Source organism: Rhodofomes roseus (assembly GCF_022264815.1).
Source record: "Rhodofomes roseus strain CIRM-BRFM 1785 chromosome Unknown C8Q71scaffold_6, whole genome shotgun sequence".
In the NCBI taxonomy this organism is placed as follows: domain Eukaryota; kingdom Fungi; phylum Basidiomycota; class Agaricomycetes; order Polyporales; family Fomitopsidaceae; genus Rhodofomes; species Rhodofomes roseus.
The window spans coordinates 470,046-485,889 of NW_025952962.1; the positions used below are offsets into that span (position 1 = coordinate 470,046).

General features: G+C 56.4%; 5 protein-coding genes across 5 annotated transcripts; 4 read left to right on the forward strand and 1 right to left on the reverse strand.

Annotated features, from left to right (window-relative positions):
* Positions 1–31: 31 nt before the first annotated feature.
* C8Q71DRAFT_806129 (RNA polymerase II-associated protein) lies at positions 32–4,470 on the forward strand. The gene is made up of 15 exons (XM_047925994.1): positions 32–102; positions 160–558; positions 612–722; positions 783–914; positions 970–1,250; positions 1,303–1,509; positions 1,560–1,758; positions 1,809–2,423; positions 2,475–3,055; positions 3,108–3,245; positions 3,301–3,452; positions 3,505–3,715; positions 3,771–4,076; positions 4,130–4,206; positions 4,268–4,470. The coding sequence occupies exons 2-15, from the start codon at positions 315–317 to the stop codon at positions 4,311–4,313; spliced, it is 3,300 nt and encodes a 1,099-aa protein (XP_047780862.1). The 5' UTR covers positions 32–102; positions 160–314; the 3' UTR covers positions 4,314–4,470.
* Positions 4,471–4,483: 13 nt separating this feature from the next.
* Positions 4,484–6,696, reverse strand: C8Q71DRAFT_747800 (mitochondrial carrier domain-containing protein). Its single transcript, XM_047923119.1, has 7 exons — positions 6,540–6,696; positions 6,448–6,483; positions 6,292–6,384; positions 6,015–6,231; positions 5,163–5,419; positions 4,940–5,109; positions 4,484–4,887 (listed from the first exon to the last, which is right to left on the reverse strand). Exons 1-7 carry the CDS (start codon positions 6,591–6,593, stop codon positions 4,806–4,808), a joined length of 909 nt encoding a protein of 302 aa, XP_047780863.1. The 5' UTR covers positions 6,594–6,696; the 3' UTR covers positions 4,484–4,805.
* A 1,724-nt stretch (positions 6,697–8,420) lies between these two features.
* Positions 8,421–10,397, forward strand: C8Q71DRAFT_747810 (NUDIX hydrolase domain-like protein). The gene is made up of 6 exons (XM_047923120.1): positions 8,421–9,165; positions 9,217–9,329; positions 9,387–9,483; positions 9,539–9,682; positions 9,737–9,824; positions 9,882–10,397. Exons 1-6 carry the CDS (start codon positions 8,542–8,544, stop codon positions 10,196–10,198), a joined length of 1,383 nt encoding a protein of 460 aa, XP_047780864.1. The 5' UTR covers positions 8,421–8,541; the 3' UTR covers positions 10,199–10,397.
* A 133-nt stretch (positions 10,398–10,530) lies between these two features.
* C8Q71DRAFT_747812 (NUDIX hydrolase domain-like protein) lies at positions 10,531–12,791 on the forward strand. Its single transcript, XM_047923121.1, has 7 exons — positions 10,531–10,715; positions 10,774–11,386; positions 11,442–11,557; positions 11,612–11,708; positions 11,780–11,923; positions 11,979–12,066; positions 12,118–12,791. The coding sequence occupies exons 1-7, from the start codon at positions 10,591–10,593 to the stop codon at positions 12,300–12,302; spliced, it is 1,368 nt and encodes a 455-aa protein (XP_047780865.1). The 5' UTR covers positions 10,531–10,590; the 3' UTR covers positions 12,303–12,791.
* Positions 12,792–13,649: 858 nt separating this feature from the next.
* C8Q71DRAFT_496702 (uncharacterized protein) lies at positions 13,650–14,100 on the forward strand. Its single transcript, XM_047918933.1, has 3 exons — positions 13,650–13,750; positions 13,802–13,917; positions 13,974–14,100. Exons 1-3 carry the CDS (start codon positions 13,696–13,698, stop codon positions 14,064–14,066), a joined length of 264 nt encoding a protein of 87 aa, XP_047780866.1. The 5' UTR covers positions 13,650–13,695; the 3' UTR covers positions 14,067–14,100.
* Positions 14,101–15,844: the final 1,744 nt, after the last annotated feature.

Genomic DNA, 15,844 nt, shown 5'->3' on the forward strand with positions numbered 1-15,844 from the left:
CGTCTCTACGCGTCGTTCCGCCAGTGTGTACCAACTGTTACTGTCCGTCTCAAGTCTGTCTGCTGCTCGGTCATTGGGAATACAGCTGCTGTCCACGCACTCGTGAGTCCTTGATCTACCCGCCGCTGCATCTGCATATTCACTTGCATTGAGCTTCAGCCAAGGGCCATCTCAACTTGCCCATTGAATCCACCGACTCTGCCGCCAACCTCAGACTTAGCTCGTGTCTGGCAATCTGGGTTTGCGGCCTTGATATTGTCAGAGGACCTTTCGACATTATCTCCTGAAAGCTCTTCTGACGGCAGCCCTGCGACATGAACGGCGACACCTCTCGCTCGCCATCGCCTCCGGCGCCCGGCCGTACCATAGACATTGAACTGGGCCAACATGAAGTCATCACTGTCGAGCTCGACAAACTGGACCCAGATCCCTCGGACCTGCTTGAACTTCTGGCAGAGGGACAATGCAAGGTATCCATATGGACGCGTCTTGCAGTGGAATATTGGCGTAGAGGGTGGCTGGATGCAGCGGAGAGGATCGCTCAGGCGGGTAAGGATGGTGCGTGTATACTTAATCCAAGGAGTTGTACGTCCGAACTCAGCGGTCTATAGCTCTCGAGGCAAGTGGCTCAGAGGCATCTTCTGCCCCCCTGTATTCCCTGCTGGCGAATATCCAAATGACACGCGCCACGTCCGCACCGAAGCTGATTCTCTACGACGCACGTACGTCAATCGTCCTATGCTCGGGAGACTGAAGACAAACTCTGAACCTCAACTTATCAGGAGAGGATATTATGAGGTCAGAACGGACAAGGGAGGAGTACTACAGGGACGCCGCACAAATATTCAATCAGGGAGAAAAGATTGCCACGGAGTCAGGGAGGTTGGGTAACACCCTCTCTATGCTCACTCGCGGTGCGTAACTGTATAGCCAGTGTGCAGTCGAGAGATATTGAGGCGTAGGGTCAAGGTGTCATGCAGATGGGAATGCGCGCGATGGATGACGCGTTGCGGTCGTTCAATAGCGTACTGAGCCAAGATGCGAATGGGAACAACATCGTCGCTCTCATTGGGAAGGCGAAGGTTCTCTACACGCAACGCGATTTCCCCCAGGCCCTCAAGCTATTTCAGACCGTTTTGCGACTGAGTCCCAACTGCCAACCTGATCCCCGTATTGGTATCGGGCTCTGCCTATGGTCCATGGATCACAAGGCTAAAGCGAAAGCAGCTTGGCAACGTAGCCTGGAAGTGGTGAGATTAGATGCACTCTTTGAGTGTGTTTGTAGTGATCTAATCGACTTAGAATCCTAATGGAGGCGCCGCTTCGCTACTTCTTGGCTTAGAGGCTCTAAATGCAAGCAAGGATGAGACCCAGACACAGGAGGAGCGGAAAACCGGGTTACTTGCTGGTACTCGCTACATCGAGCGCGCCTTCAAGGCCAACCAAAGGAACTCTGCTGCTGCCAACGCGCTGTGTGAATTGATCCTTCTGAAGGGGCAGCACAAAATGGTGAGTTCAACCGCGGGGTTCCCCGACGTGCAGAAGTGACACCTCCATAGGCTTTGAAACTGGCCGAGCGTACGATCCAGTTCACGGACATCAAAACTGTTCTGACAGACGGATATATCCGCGCTGGCCGTGTCTCCCATGCGATGGGCAATCAGGCTGCCGCCAAGAGGTTCTTCAATCAAGCAAAGTATGGACAGCCACTCAACCTCATGGCCAACATTGGCCTGGCGCAGTTGCAGATCAAGAATGGTTCGTGAGCTCCAATTGTTGATTTTTATGCACTGAGAGCTGTCCGGCAGGCGAGCTTGCCACTGCGGTAAATACCTTGGACTCTTACCTGCAGCAGGCGCAGACTTCACGCCAACGCTCACCAGAGGCAATGGTGATGCTCGCCTCACTCTGGGCGAACCCTATCCCCGGCATCGACTTCACTGAGAAGGGCAAGGCAAGAGAACTCTACGACCAAGTCAGCAAGACTTTTGGCTTGCCCGACGCTGTCGCGCATGCGACAAATGGTAACCAACCGCATCATACAGGCCGGTCGTCCAGGAGAATCGCGGAAGACATAGATATGCACGTAGAGATCGCGCGCCTATGGCAGAATGACAATGGCGAGCGGATGCGACGTGCATTGAAGGAGGCGTGGCGAATAAGTCAAGCGACAAAGCAATCAAATCCCAGGCTCGTCAACAATGTAGCGGTCCTGGAGTACCTTGATGGACACTACGACGCGGCACGTTCGATGTTTGAGACCGCGATCACCCAGGCGTCATCTCTGGACTCAAGCACAGCGGACGGCTTGTCAACCACAACTTTGTACAATCTCGCACGGACGTACGAGGAGCAAGGCGAAGAGTCGATGGCTAGAGACGCATACGAGAAGCTCTTGGACAGACATGCGGAATACGTCGATGGTCAGTAATGTGACCGCTCATTGCTTGCACCTCCTTACATGCGTCGTGCAGCGAAGATACGGCAAGCTCAGATGCTGGCGGATCTGAACAAACCCAACGATGCTCACGAGCTTCTCAAGCAAGTTCTCGCTTCAGAACCGAACAACCTCAACCTCCGTGCATACTACACCTACTTCCTCGTCCAGTCCAACCTCCCCAGACCCGCCAAGGAGTTTGTCTTTGCCACCCTCAAGGACCACGACAGGCACGACCTGTACTCACTATGCGCAGCAGCCTGGATCCAGTATCACCAAGCCCGAGAAAGTCGCGATGCGTCGCCGAAAGGAGTCGAGGAGCGGAGGCGCGGATTCCAACGGGCCGCCGATTTCTATCAGAAGGCGCTGAGCAAGGATTCTACGCTTGCAGTAGCCGCGCAGGGTCTGGCTATTGTCATCGCGGAGGATGCATTGGGCACCCTGGGGGGCGCTCTAGGTCCCCTGGCTCATGACGAAGGCATGAAACGGTTCCAGAACGCGCGAGAGGCGTTAGACGTTTTTGCGAAAGTGCGGGAGTCCTTGAACGACGGTAGTGTGTACATCAATATGGGACATTGCTACTACGCGCGCGATGAGTTCGACCGTGCCATTGAGAGCGTGAGTGCATATCTTTCTCCCTGAATCATCGTGAGCTGACTCCTTTCGTCAGTATGAAGCAGCATCAAGGCGATACTACAGCGGTCAGAACGTTGCCGCCCTGTTGTGCCTATGTAGATCGTACTACGCCAAGGCAACCCGGGATCAGTCATTCGCCGTCATGAATACCGCACTGCAATACGCTCAAAAGGTGAGGGACTCACCGGTCAATCTATGATCGCTTATTGAAAGCTTACACTCCGCAGGCCTACCACCTCAATCCGCAAGACAAGGCAATTCTCTACAACATCGCCATGATTCAGCAGAAGGCAGCAGAGATGCTCTTGTCGATAGCACCGACAAAACGTTCACTCAAGGACCTGGAATTGGCAATTCAGCAGGCAACACATGCTCAGAAGTACGATCACATGTTTAGATTCATATGTGTATGCTCATCCATCCTGGCATAGGTTATTCGCATCTCTTGCTGCCGACAAGTCGCCAGTAGTACCCTACAGTCGTGATATGGCTGACCAGCGTCGGAAGTACGGTGACAGCATGCTGCGACGGTGTGACGAGCACCTCGCAACGCAACGGCAACACGAGACCGAGGCGCAAGCGAAGCTCGATGCTGCGCGGCAGAAGCGGCAGCGAGAGCGCGAGCAGCAAGAGGCACTCGAGGTGAGTCTGCCATTCCATTGATTCCGCCAATTGTCGTGCTCATAGAACGTTCCAGCGCGCACGCGTGGAGGAGCTCAGACGGGAAGCCGAGGAGCTTGCTGAGGAGCGACGGAAGGCGCGTGAGCAGGCCCTTGAATGGTCGCGGGACATCAAAATGGAGAGCGACGAAGAGCGCGAACGGAAAGCCGCCAAGAAAGCCAACCGTCGCGTGCGTCCTGAGGGCGGCAGCGGCGACGAGGCACCGCCGGCGGAACCGCGCAAGAAACGGAGGACTGGGAAGCTCAAAAAGTCCAGCGGTGTTGAGGAAGGAGAGGAGGAGGCGCTCTTCAGCGGTGACGAAGACGAGAAGCCTGCTAAGAAGGTGAGGACCCACCCTGTAGTGATGTGTTATGTGTGTGACTGACGCATCCCCAGCGGACGTCCAAGAAACGCGTCGTTCGGGATGATGAGGACGAGGAAGAGCCCACAGGAGCTCCGCGAAAGAAGCAGATGTACGTCGCAAGTTATACCCTGAGTCAACACCGATAACTGATTGAAATTGTCTGCATACAGCAAAAGTAAAGAGTATATCTCGGACTCGGACGAAGACATGTCGTGACCTCTACTTGTTCCCTAATCCGCTCTGCCTGTCCACGCTATATCATGCTGTATTGTACTTACACACCCATCTGTATCTGTTATTCTGCATATTCTTTCTGGAATATGAGCGTGCCATGTGGTTGCGAACAACAAATGGCCTTTCCTGACGCGCCTTGATTCTTGGAGGCGTTTTCTGCAACTGACTTCGATTTCAAAGGATGCATACACGCTGCGCTGTTCCGCAATACGTCACTCGGATTGCGCCCGAGATCACTTGGCACTGAGCCAATGGCTTCGACAGTATATATCATCGCGGCGAAGAGAGGGCCAAGAAGCCCCATTGTGCAGTGCGTTGAAACACCGTTCTACAACGATTAATCCGTCCTAGGTATACCAGGTGTACGGACATGTCCATGGACAGAGCAGATCTAATAAGATACGTTATGCTATATGACAACCCAAGAACTTCAAAGCGCGTCAGATTCATAGTGGGTAGATAGTATGGTACTGTCTATGGGACCTCTTCGTGACCGGAGAGCAAGCGCATCGCGAGCTCGAATCCGAGGAACGTCGCGCCGTTTGCGAAGGGTGACCTGCGAACGACCGGCATGAGCGTTTTCAAGTGCGAGAGAGAAAGACACGCACCGGATAAGGGTAGGCCCCAGCCCGCGCGTGAACGCGCCAATGCCCTCCGTCCGCCAGATTGTCCGCACACAATGCAGCGCCGACTTGTATTTTTGACCGTCCGCGGGGGAGAACCCGTCCGTCTGCATGCGGGACTTGATCATGTCTATAGGGTATATGATCGCCCAGAGCTACCGCCGCCTATCATTCTCTGCTCGTTCCGCAACACAGGGTGAACACGCACCGCATAACCAGCAGCGGCCCCGAACAGCACGGCCTTTGCGGGGTTGACCTGGTCCCGCCGGATGCCCTTGCGCGTGATCTCGTACTGCATGAGCTTTTCGTAGGCGAGGAAGTAGATGCCGTAGCCGAGCGACTCGCGCCAGAGCGTAACCACCTGGCCCTTGTAGATCCCCGCGACGCCGTGCGCGGAGTAGATTTTCCTGATCGCGTCCCAGGGGCCGCTGTACGTCGGGTTGGTCGCGGACTGAGTCTGCAAGCCTACGGGAGACCAATGAAGTGTCATTACATGGTAGCGGGAGTGTGACAGCCAAGTCCATATCGCTAGACCCCTCCCAGAAAGAAGTGCACGGGCGGAGGGGAGCCGGGCTGTTGCCCGGCGTTGTGTTGAGGTGATCTGCACGCTCTGCCAGTCAACCTCAGCCACAATCCTCTGTCTGGCTCGCCCTCGATGCCTCCTACTGCGGGTGAATTCCGATGACGGTGCGCAGCGGACACACAGGTGCTCTGTCGCTCAGGTGGCGCGACAGGCATCAATGGCGACGGTGGAGACAGGGCGGAGAGTTAGTGTCGTGGCTGGCGGGCACGCCACCACTTAAGAAACTCGGCGGGCAGGGATGTTGCATCCCATGCCCATTAAACCGCAGCAAATTTCAGCTGACCACCGCCCATGGAGAACTTTGAACCAGAAGACCCTAAGAGGACTAAAGAGTTCCTGTGCGTCCGCCGGGCCAATGTCTCCGTGTATGATTCGTTTGCTAGAGAGGATTTCAAGTCCTGCGCACTCCGCGTGTGCACACTTTCCACGGAGAGGTCAAGCAATATGGAACTAGCTGGAAGGCAAAAAAATACGCACGTATACGGATGTGCTCGACCGGGCCCGACACCACGCCGTTCGCGACCCCCGCAAAGATGCCCGAGGCCACGAGCTGCGGGCCCGTGAGCATGAACCCCGTGGGCCCGCCCTTGCCCTCCTCGAGGTTCCGCCGCGCGAAGAAGCGCTTCGAGTACTCGAGTGCGCCGAACTGGATCGAGACGCAGACACCGATGCCTAGGAGCGGTGTGAGGGTGCCCTGCAGCCGGGGGTTTGTTTGATTATCGCTGGGAAGTGGTATATCAGAGGATCGACGCACCTTGTAGAACGCGAGGGGGCCCTCGTTCTTCAGGATTCCTCCGGCGCAGTGCAGCATGCCGCTGTACGTGCCCTTCGGGGCCGTTTGCATGCGCTATAGAAGAAGGCGATGTCAATCCAGTGTTTGCATTCAAAAAAAAAAATCACAACTGCGCACCACTTTGACAATGTCAAACGGCTGGCCTACGAGTACCTACATCCCACACCTGAGTCTCCTTACACGACGCACTGCTCTAGCACGTTGCCCACCTGTGCGACGCCGCCCGCAGTCCCTGCGGTCAAGTCAATGAGGGCCTTCGACATTTTGAGACTCTCAGCTGTGACTGGCGGTCAGGAGGAGAGAGGGTTGAAGGACGGGCAGCAGGTCGTACAGGGTCTGACTCGGAGGGTGGCGGGAGGAACGCTGCAGTTGGGAAGACCGCGACATTTAGGCGACTGGCCAATCACAGCCGTGCGATGCGAAATGTCTCGCCTCTGTGCTTCGCGATAAGATAAGATGGCGCGCGTCTCGTCTCAACCCCGCCGCACCGTGGCCGCGCACCGCGAACCACCGACGCCAGACACCGCGCGCGCAGAATGCAAGTCCGTCGATAAAATAACCTATGGCACAGCGAATAGCGAATTATTACAGTCCCATCGTCCATGGCGCCGCAAAGCGTGCAAGCCTGTCCACTCTCGACGTGGACCCCGGAGTAGCGCAATAAATATACGGTTTCGTGTCGGTGCCCTCACAGCTTCACCCCCACTGGTGGTTTTGTCGTCGTCCATCTCGTCGGCGACATGTACTGCTGCTTCGCGCGCACGTCTGCGAGCCGCCATTGGCGTTGGGCCTCTGGTGTCTCTCTCTTCCATGCCTCAGCGATGGCTTGTGCTGGCGTGAGATAGCGGCATGGCGGCGTCGATGACGGAGTACTGGTCGGGCGGCAGGGACGCGGACGGGAGTCGGAAGGCATCTGCATAGCGTACTGTATCAGACGACCGCGGCGGTGTGAACCCGGGGACGGAACGTACGACAGTCGTGAGGGGCTCATTAATGGAGGCCTCCCGGGGAACAAGGTTGCGGTTTATATAAGACGAGGCTTTGAGTTCCGCTGCATCTCGGAGATCGCATGACTGCTACTTGCGGCAGGAGACCCCTGCACGACGGGATACCGGCCACGGAGGGCACATAGAGATTGCCGTACCGAGACGGGGTCGAAGACGCGTTGTGCTGCCCGAAAAGGAAAGGTGAAAGAACTCGGGATGCGGGCAGCACTTACATACTCCGAAAGAACCGTGGCGCAAAGACCGAGGCAGATGGAACGCGGGCAGCAAGCCTGGCAGCCAGCTGGCAGCATATGGAAATGGCAGGTGTCGCCCACAAAGGGATGTCCAAAGGCGGACGCGCGGGCAGAAAATAGCTCGTGGCACGCGCCGACTCACCTCGCGCACCAACGTGGCAGGCGGGTGAATGGGCTTGCTATCCTGGCGGCCGGGCGACACGGCCTGCATGTGGCGGACAATGCGGGCGACGACGAGTCTGGGGCCATTGACTCGGGCGTGTGACGGCGGCAAATCTCCTGTTACAAGCTCAAGCAAGCGACCGGGAGATCAGCGCAGTTCCCTCCAGCAACCGTTCCCAAGCCAGAGTCATAACACACAGAAGAAGCTTAACTCTAGGTACATACGGTAGATGCGGTCAATGTTTCAGGGCGAGAACACCAGCTGCCGCATCTGCACCACCGCAGCGTGTCCAGCATGCTGTTCGTGTGCGCCAACGTTCGCACGTCGCCCAGTCCGACGAGTGCCGCGTTCCGTAAGATGGGATAGGACCAGGACGCGCCAGATAGGATTTGTTCGTAATTGCTCGCCACCATCAAGTGCAGGACGAGTGTCGGATCGCCATTGGGGACCAGTTGACAAAGAAGTTGTTACACGCAGCAGCAGCGAGGACTCGGTGGCAGAGAATCCGGTGTATGTGGTATATACGCAGCGCGGTCCTTAGCTGGGTATCTCCTGACCAAACGAGACGCCTGGAGTGTGGACGGAGGAGGCGTGTTGATGAGTGCGGCCGCATTGAGTTTGGAGGGCGGGTGAGTAAGCCATGGTGAACGGTGAGAACATTTGATTCGTGACTTGAACGCCATCCCAGACGGCATGCACCGCCGACCTCTCGTTGTCCGCACCGTCCACCAACCCAGGCGTCGTATCAACAGAGAAGCAGATGCCTGAATTGTGAGCAGGCCATCACTGAACCTTCCTGCACGTTTTCATGGACCACAGCTCTGTCAACTGGATGGGCGGATCGCCCCTGAACCGCCTATCGTGGCTGCGGACCTCGCACGCATTCCTGAACGCAGTCGCGCTGTCTGCCGCAACAAGATGGATCGTGCTCAAGGACGGACAGCCTCTCCTCGTACAGCACACCGTCACGGCGGACAAGCGACCCCTCGCTCGGTTAACCACTGCGGACGTCAGGTCGCTCCTGGGCGCGGAGCCCTTCTTTGCGCAAGGCCGCCTCGAGAGCGAGGTTGCGCCGGCTGATGTAGCCGTCCTCGAGGCAGCCCGCTTCCACGGGCCCCCCATCGTCTTTCTGGGCCTCCACGAGCCGCAGACGGGCGAAGCCGACGCGCTGCCGTCGTCCGACTTCAGCGCGAAGAGCTCAGAGCCCGGACGGGTCGTCGCGAACATCAAGGGCACCCCCGTGTTCGCGCTCGACGTCAGCAAGGTCCCGCAGCAACTCCTGGACGGCGTGTTTCAGAACACGGAGGCCGCAAAGTCCGGGGCGGGATTGGCGTTCTCTGAGCCGCGGGTGGCGATGAATGGCTTGGACGCGTTCGAGGCCGCTGTCTTCGCGGAGGCCAGGAGCATGGTCGACTGGAATGCACGCAACAAGGTTGGCTTCTTCTAGGCACTGCCGTAAGCGAAGCTCTGACATGATCCGCAGTTCTGTCCGTCGTGCGGATCGCCCGTGTACTCGCTTTGGGCTGGCTGGAAGCTAACCTGCACATCCCTCCTTCCGTGGGCCGAGAACGCGGGGAAGGAGCCGTGCCAGACTGCGTACGTGATCGGTGCCTCGGTCGAACGCCGGATCGTATTGATTTCGTCTCGTTCCAGGAAGGGCCTGCATAATTTCGCGCACCCGAGAACGGACGCTGTCGTCATCATGGCCATTGTGGACGAGTCGGGGGACAAGCTCTTGCTCGGCAGGAACGTGAGTGCACGCCTGCGCCGCATGCGGGCCTCCTAGCTCACTACACGCGCGGCAGAAAAAATGGCCAGGCAAGTTCTACTCGGCCCTCGCCGGCTTCATCGAGCCAGGCGAGTCGTTCGAGGACGCTGTCAAGCGTGAGATCTGGGAGGAGGCTGGCGTGCGCGTTTGGAACGTGCAGTACCACTCTACGCAGCCGTGGGTGCGTTTGGCTCGTGCACTGTAATGTCGTAGCTCAGCTGACGGCGCTGCGCAGCCCTACCCTGCAAACCTCATGGTCGGGTTCTACGCGACGGCGGATTCGTCCGCGCTGCTGCGGACAGATTTGGACAACGAGTTGGACGGTAAGTCACACCACGAACTTGAGCATTGTCAACACCTGGCTCACTCCCTACCTATAGACGCAAAGTGGTACACCCGCCAGGAGGTCCTCGACGTGCTGAGCCATGCGGAAGGCACAAACATCACTCGCAGCGACCATCGCAAGCTGGCTGCCGCGCAGGAGGATAAGGGCCCCGCCGTGAGTCGCAACAACGCTAATGCCCTCGCAGGCGACGCTGTGACGGACGAGGAAACGAAGAAGGCGAGGGCGGAGGCACCATCTGAAGTACCGTTCAGGGTCCCTCCGGTCACTGCAATCGCGGGGGTACTCATCAGCGAGTGGGCGTACGGCCGTGCGGGGCCTCAGCCAGGACATCAGGGTCAGACGAGACTTTGAATTGGAGCTGGTGGTGGATAGAACGCAATGTAAACGGATTGTATCGCGTCCTTGTTATGAAACATCAGTATATCATTAGATGGTTGTAGAATAAGTATGCCCATGTTTGGACCATGTGTACGCTATGTTCTTGAAAGTGAGAGCCTGCATTGGGTGTGTCGGCATAGCAGGTCAGCCTGAGAACGCGGACGGCGCAATCATTTGCACCCGGGAAGTCAGCATACTTTCCTGGATATATATACGTCAGTATTGACTTGATCGTGATCGGCGAGAACCAGCTGCCCGCCGCTGGCCCTATATATTTAGATGTTCTCGCGCTTGTGGGCGCGTCCAGGGTTGTTCTTGACCACATCCGATTCCTAGACTCGTATAACGAGTACACGGGTAAAACAATGAGTGTACAACTAACACATTTGAAACCTAGGTACTTGTCGCTGCCGATGCGTTCTGCTACTAGTGCCAGCAGCAACTTGAATGCTCCTGCGATGATTCACACCCTACCCAGACATGCCCGGAGGTGAGTACCTACAACCCCTCACACCCTGACGCTCTGACAGACACGTTGGGATACAAAGTCATAGTAACTTCTTTGGGGGACAGTCCCTGAACCGTCTGTCATGGCTGCGCCAGCAACAATCGTTCCTGAACAACATCTTACCGTCACCAGAGACTCGATGGCTCGTCTTCAATGACGGACGGCCACTCCTCCTGACTGAGCGCGGGTCCAGCGCACCGGCGCTCGCTCGGCTGTCCACGGACGACGTGCGACCCCTTCTAGGACATGAGGCGTTCTTCGGACAAGGGCAGACTGTTGGCGAGGTCGCAGCGAGCGAGGCCGTCGCCTTAGAGGGTGCGCGCTTGCGCGGGCTTCCCATCGTCTTCCTCGGACTGCAGGAGCCCCCCTCCGGCGGGAGGCGCGCATTGCCTTCGTCGGATTTCACGGCGAAGGGAGCCTCCGGTCTTACAAGCGTGTTCGAAAATATCGAAGGATCGGCGTATTTCTCCCTCGACGTCACCGACGAAAATGCCGATAAACTGTACGAGGCCCTGCAGTGCTCCCACGCAGCAAAAAATGGAGCGAAGCTGACTTTCGTGGACCCTCGGTCGGCGATGGGTGCGCTCAACTATGCAGACGCAAACATTTTCGCGATGGCACGTTCCATGCACGATTGGAATGCGCGCAACAAGGTGAATCACAGGCGTCATTCAGCGTTGCTTCTATCTGACGGGATTCTGCCTCCAGTATTGTCCGTCCTGCGGCTCTCCGGCATATTCACAGTGGGCGGGATGGAAGCGTACTTGCACAAGTCTTCTTCCCTGGGTCCAGAAAGCGAAGAGGGAGACACCATGCCTCACAGCGTACGTATCTGACGTGTCCTTCGTAGTACTGCTCAGTTAAGACAGACATCACAGGCAGGGACTGCATAATTTTTGCCACCCGAGGACAGACATGGTGGTCATCACAGCCATCGTCGACCCGCATAGAGAGAAGCTCTTGCTAGGACGCAATGTGAGACCTACGGGTGACAACATCGGCATGATTTACCCCTATGACTCACATACGTGTCTGCAAACGCACAGAAACGATTCCCACCCAAGTTCTGGTCTGTTTTGTCCGGATTTATAGAGCCAGGAGAGTCGCTTGAAGATGCGGTCAAGCGCGAAACGTGGGAGGAGGCTGGTATCGAAGTGCGGGACGTGCAGTATCACTCCTCTCAACCATGGGTTCGTTGTTCATATCGGCATATACTGCTTGCTGACTTCGATGGACCCACGATAGCCGTACCCAGCTACGTTAATGGCCGGTCTTTACGCCACCGCTGACTCCTCCCAGCCGACGAGAACAGATCTAGACAACGAGCTGGAAGGTGAGCACACCTCGAACATCCTAGTGACGAGGTGGTGTTGAGGTTGTTCAGACGTACGCTGGTATACCCGGGCGGAGATCTTGGACATTCTGACGCAGTACGGAGCCACGCACCCGAGCATGGAGAGAGAGCGATCGGCCGACGCGCCGATGGGCTTCCCGGATACAACCGCAATTGGGGGTGTCCTCATTAGCGAATGGGCCTACGGTAAGGCAGGACCTGCAGCCAAGCTATGATGGGAGGTGAACAGATACAACGGCAACGGAATCGGGACTTAGCATAATATAGAGTGGATGTAAAATTGCTACCGACCTGCCTGGGTGTGATTCAGAGCAACCTGATCACCACAGCTGCCAATGGGGCCAACACTGTACTCTACCGCTTTGTGATGTCGACACGCCGGCAGCCTGGGCTATAGTATTCGCATGTTTGGTCAATGTGCCGGCGGTGCTGGCAAGCTCCCCATGCTCCGAGCAGCACAACACATATATTTCGCTTGTCTTCTCAAACGGACATCCTATCCAATCGTCACCGCGATACATCTCCTTGGCACTCCGGGCTCTGACCATGGATCCGGAGAGGTGAACTTTGACCTTCGTAGTACGGTCAGGAAGCGCGCATGTCACTCTGATTTGGTCCGATCCATCGTGCCAGATCGTGCCACGATCAAATCGTCCGCGGTACGGCTTCCCATCTTCCCATGCATTCTATTAGGCGGTTGTAGCAGTTTTGTTCTTGGGCCCAGGCAAAAATCCTGAAGTCGATGTTGCTCATCGTTAACGAAGCTGCATGGACCCTCCACTGACGGAAACGATAACGGGATCACGGACTGCGTCTCAGACGGGAGGTCCGAACTGCGTTTCGACTGGAAGACTAGGTATCAGTGAACATACACATTAGTAGTACTGAGCTGCAGAAAGTGACATGGATGTTATGCTCATGGACTGTTGATCCCACTGGCTCGTATTCAAATTTCAGTGCCAATATAATATTGTACACAGAGAGTGGGTCTTCAGAAGCGCACTGTTGTCTTGAGGGTGATAAGACCGATCGACGTGCGACGCTAGGTTGATGCTACGCGTTGTGTACGCGTTGTTTGGCTCGCCTTCCGTATCCAGCCGGAGCGGGTCACAGCCACCAGCGGGTTCCGCTGTCGGAACGTTCAAGTTGCGCGCCGCTGGTACAAACTGTTCAGCACACCTGTCACGACTTCGTTGAGCCTCCTGACAGTATGTAGAAACTAGGACTGTATATCGTGTGGTTGTTCGACTGAAGTACCCCACCTCGAGCTCATGCCAGCTGGCCGTCACTGTTGGCGCTTCAGCCACAATTGGCGTCGTATCAGTAACAGTATGCCACGCTATTGACGAATCAGCAATTGGCGCACTGATACAGCGTTTTTACACCCTCCCATGAGTCAATCAGGCCAAATCTGCGACACATCGCCTTCATCGTCTCTCCTCATCGTCTCTCATGTCGACCGTGCAGCGACGCCGCTGCCTTTGCTCCAGGGATGATCAATGTCGTGGATCTCACATCACCCAAGAGCTCGTTCTCGCACTCACCCCGATACGGCTTGTCTCGCCGTTGCTCCTCACGACGGCTTCGTAGTCACTGAAGACTGATCGAATGACAGTTTTTGCGCAGTGCTACGTTCTGTTTGCTGTCTTCCCTATACGTGCAGGTGAGATATATATGTGGGAGGTCGAAAGCAGGTCCTGACCGAATTGTGCAGCGCAGCCGCCAGTCATGGCTCCTATATCAACATGGCGGCACCAGCATAGAATTCCTCCCTCAACTTCCCCAACTTCCGCTTCTTGCGCTGCGGCCGTGGCTAACGTGGCCCTTTTGGTGGGCGTCGCACGGCAGTCGCACGCTGTGTAGATGTGGACTCGGCCTATCCGCAGATGGAGTCCATCCACTCGCAGAGGCGCGGGCGGCTGGATCCGAGGTGTCGTTGCTACCGTCACATCGGCCGGATTCTGCATCAGTCCCATTGATGTGGCTCAAATCAGCGGGACGAGCAGTAAAATCGACTGAACCTCTCCGTCAGCCAGCGACGCTCGACACGTTCCGCTTCGAGCGTCTGAGGCCGCCTTCTGGTCCACAGGACCTCCTTGGCGATGCACCTTTGAATTCGTCGTTGGACAATGTCCTCCAAGGAAAGGCATTGGAAAAGAAGTTCATTACATTACTATCCGGTCGGCCTTCCTAGAAGCGTGCAGATAGGACAGTCGATCCAGTCGCATACGCGCAACGGACCGACATTTGTCCTTCGCCCTATCGCATCGACGGTTCTCGCACCGTGCTCGCATGTACTCGCTGGTATGGGCGGGGTGGCCAGCAGGTCAGCCTCGGGCCCCTGCGGCTGCAAGCCGTGTCTGTGGATCCATTTGACTCGGACGACACACATGCGATCCCAGAAGGCGTGCGTTGGTGGTTCTGGAAGTGTCGTAAGTAATCTTGTCGTATCATGGTCGTGCGCGAAGCACTGACAATGTTGTGCAGAGAGCCCTTAGGGGTTCTCCTGATAGTATCCGCATGACCGTATACAGGTGTGGCACCGTCGGACCTGTCGCAAACTGAGTCGGCGTGGCGCATCAAGCGATGCTCTCCAGCCCTGCTGGAGCTTTATTGGGCCATCCAGATGCGGTCGCATAGAGCACAGCTAACGTAGTCTGGTTGTATGATCGACGAAGATGCATCAGGTAAGCAGAAAGCCAACTACGATTTCACAGACAATCACTTACTGGGCGATTCTACTTTCCGTATCTTGCATTGTGTTTTGCAGACGAACACCATCGCCGTAGACCTCCCATCCTAGTCAACGATCGTGAATTGGTAGCCCTATCGACCTTCACCGGGTGCGAGGGTCTGAGTGCCGCGGCGACAGTGATGCTGGCGTTGACTCTTCAACCATCTCTGACGAGATAACGAAGCGCATCATATCATAGGCCGGCACGTGCGGGGCATCAGGGAATCGACACTTGGGCCGTGGACACACCGGGCGGAGTGGCGTTGGTTCCCCGAACGACGTCTTCAATGTCGTAGGGCTTCATAGGCGTCTCCTTGCTGCCCATGTTTATGCTGCCATGTTGCGATCCGGTGGCTGAAGGCAGTATGACAGATGGTTGACTCACCGCCGTATTCGTGGCCTGAGGCTCGCGCCCGCGTTGCGTCTGGTGAGTGATTGTAAGTATGCTATGTGCATCGTTAGCTGATGGCGGATTGTCAAGTTGGCCAGGGCGTGTGTTGATTCCTTGTACTGCAGGACAGGATTTATCGTGGGGAGATAACAACAAGAGTGTACATACAGATCGAGTTCAACCATGGTGGCGACCTCTTACATCGGGCGCTTACGCGTTTGTGGCTCCAGTCGTGGGCGGGCCTATGGACAGCCTGGCGTGGATGGACATTCCGGTCCTCTGAGTAGGTCAATACTACGCTGATGGATGCACTGTGTTCACAGGCTGATGGCGGAATATGGCTTGCAGGTGCTCTCAGACAACAGCTCAGTCGCGTTATCCAGGATCGACAGTGATCAGGCAACCGACGAATGCAAGTTAGTTCAAGGTAATAAGACGTACTACACGGGAGAAACAACGTACTGAGTTGATTTGCTGTCCACCGGATCTCAGCACCACTCGTACGTAGCGAGGGACGTAGGTGCGTAGCATTCATTCTGAAAGAACATGCCCGATGTTCACGCAGGTGCACAGTCGCAGTGTAGTTGTTGTCGTGCTCGACAACTCAGCCATTATCCAACGATACCAATGCG

Bases quoted from the DNA above. Each gene is read 5' to 3' on its own strand.
- C8Q71DRAFT_747812 (XM_047923121.1), top strand. From the start codon at position 10,591: ATGAGTGTACAACTAACACATTTGAAACCTAGGTACTTGTCGCTGCCG. The intron at 10,716-10,773 runs GTGAGTACCTAC...TGGGATACAAAG, and splicing joins CTACCCAGACATGCCCGGAG to TCATAGTAACTTCTTTGGGG. The intron at 11,558-11,611 runs GTACGTATCTGA...CAGACATCACAG, and splicing joins GAGACACCATGCCTCACAGC to GCAGGGACTGCATAATTTTT.
- C8Q71DRAFT_747800 (XM_047923119.1), bottom strand. From the start codon at position 6,593: ATGTCGAAGGCCCTCATTGACTTGACCGCAGGGACTGCGGGCGGCGTC. The intron at 6,484-6,539 runs GTGGGCAACGTG...TGTGGGATGTAG, and splicing joins CTGCGGGCGGCGTCGCACAG to GTACTCGTAGGCCAGCCGTT. The intron at 5,420-6,014 runs GTGCGTATTTTT...GGTCTCCCGTAG, and splicing joins GGTCGAGCACATCCGTATAC to GCTTGCAGACTCAGTCCGCG.
- C8Q71DRAFT_496702 (XM_047918933.1), top strand. From the start codon at position 13,696: ATGACAGTTTTTGCGCAGTGCTACGTTCTGTTTGCTGTCTTCCCTATA. The intron at 13,751-13,801 runs GTGAGATATATA...CGAATTGTGCAG, and splicing joins TGTCTTCCCTATACGTGCAG to CGCAGCCGCCAGTCATGGCT. The intron at 13,918-13,973 runs GTGGGCGTCGCA...GCCTATCCGCAG, and splicing joins TGGCTAACGTGGCCCTTTTG to ATGGAGTCCATCCACTCGCA.
- C8Q71DRAFT_747810 (XM_047923120.1), top strand. From the start codon at position 8,542: ATGGACCACAGCTCTGTCAACTGGATGGGCGGATCGCCCCTGAACCGC. The intron at 9,484-9,538 runs GTGAGTGCACGC...CACGCGCGGCAG, and splicing joins AGCTCTTGCTCGGCAGGAAC to AAAAAATGGCCAGGCAAGTT. The intron at 9,683-9,736 runs GTGCGTTTGGCT...GGCGCTGCGCAG, and splicing joins ACCACTCTACGCAGCCGTGG to CCCTACCCTGCAAACCTCAT.
- C8Q71DRAFT_806129 (XM_047925994.1), top strand. From the start codon at position 315: ATGAACGGCGACACCTCTCGCTCGCCATCGCCTCCGGCGCCCGGCCGT. The intron at 2,424-2,474 runs GTCAGTAATGTG...TGCGTCGTGCAG, and splicing joins ACATGCGGAATACGTCGATG to CGAAGATACGGCAAGCTCAG. The intron at 3,716-3,770 runs GTGAGTCTGCCA...AGAACGTTCCAG, and splicing joins AGCAGCAAGAGGCACTCGAG to CGCGCACGCGTGGAGGAGCT.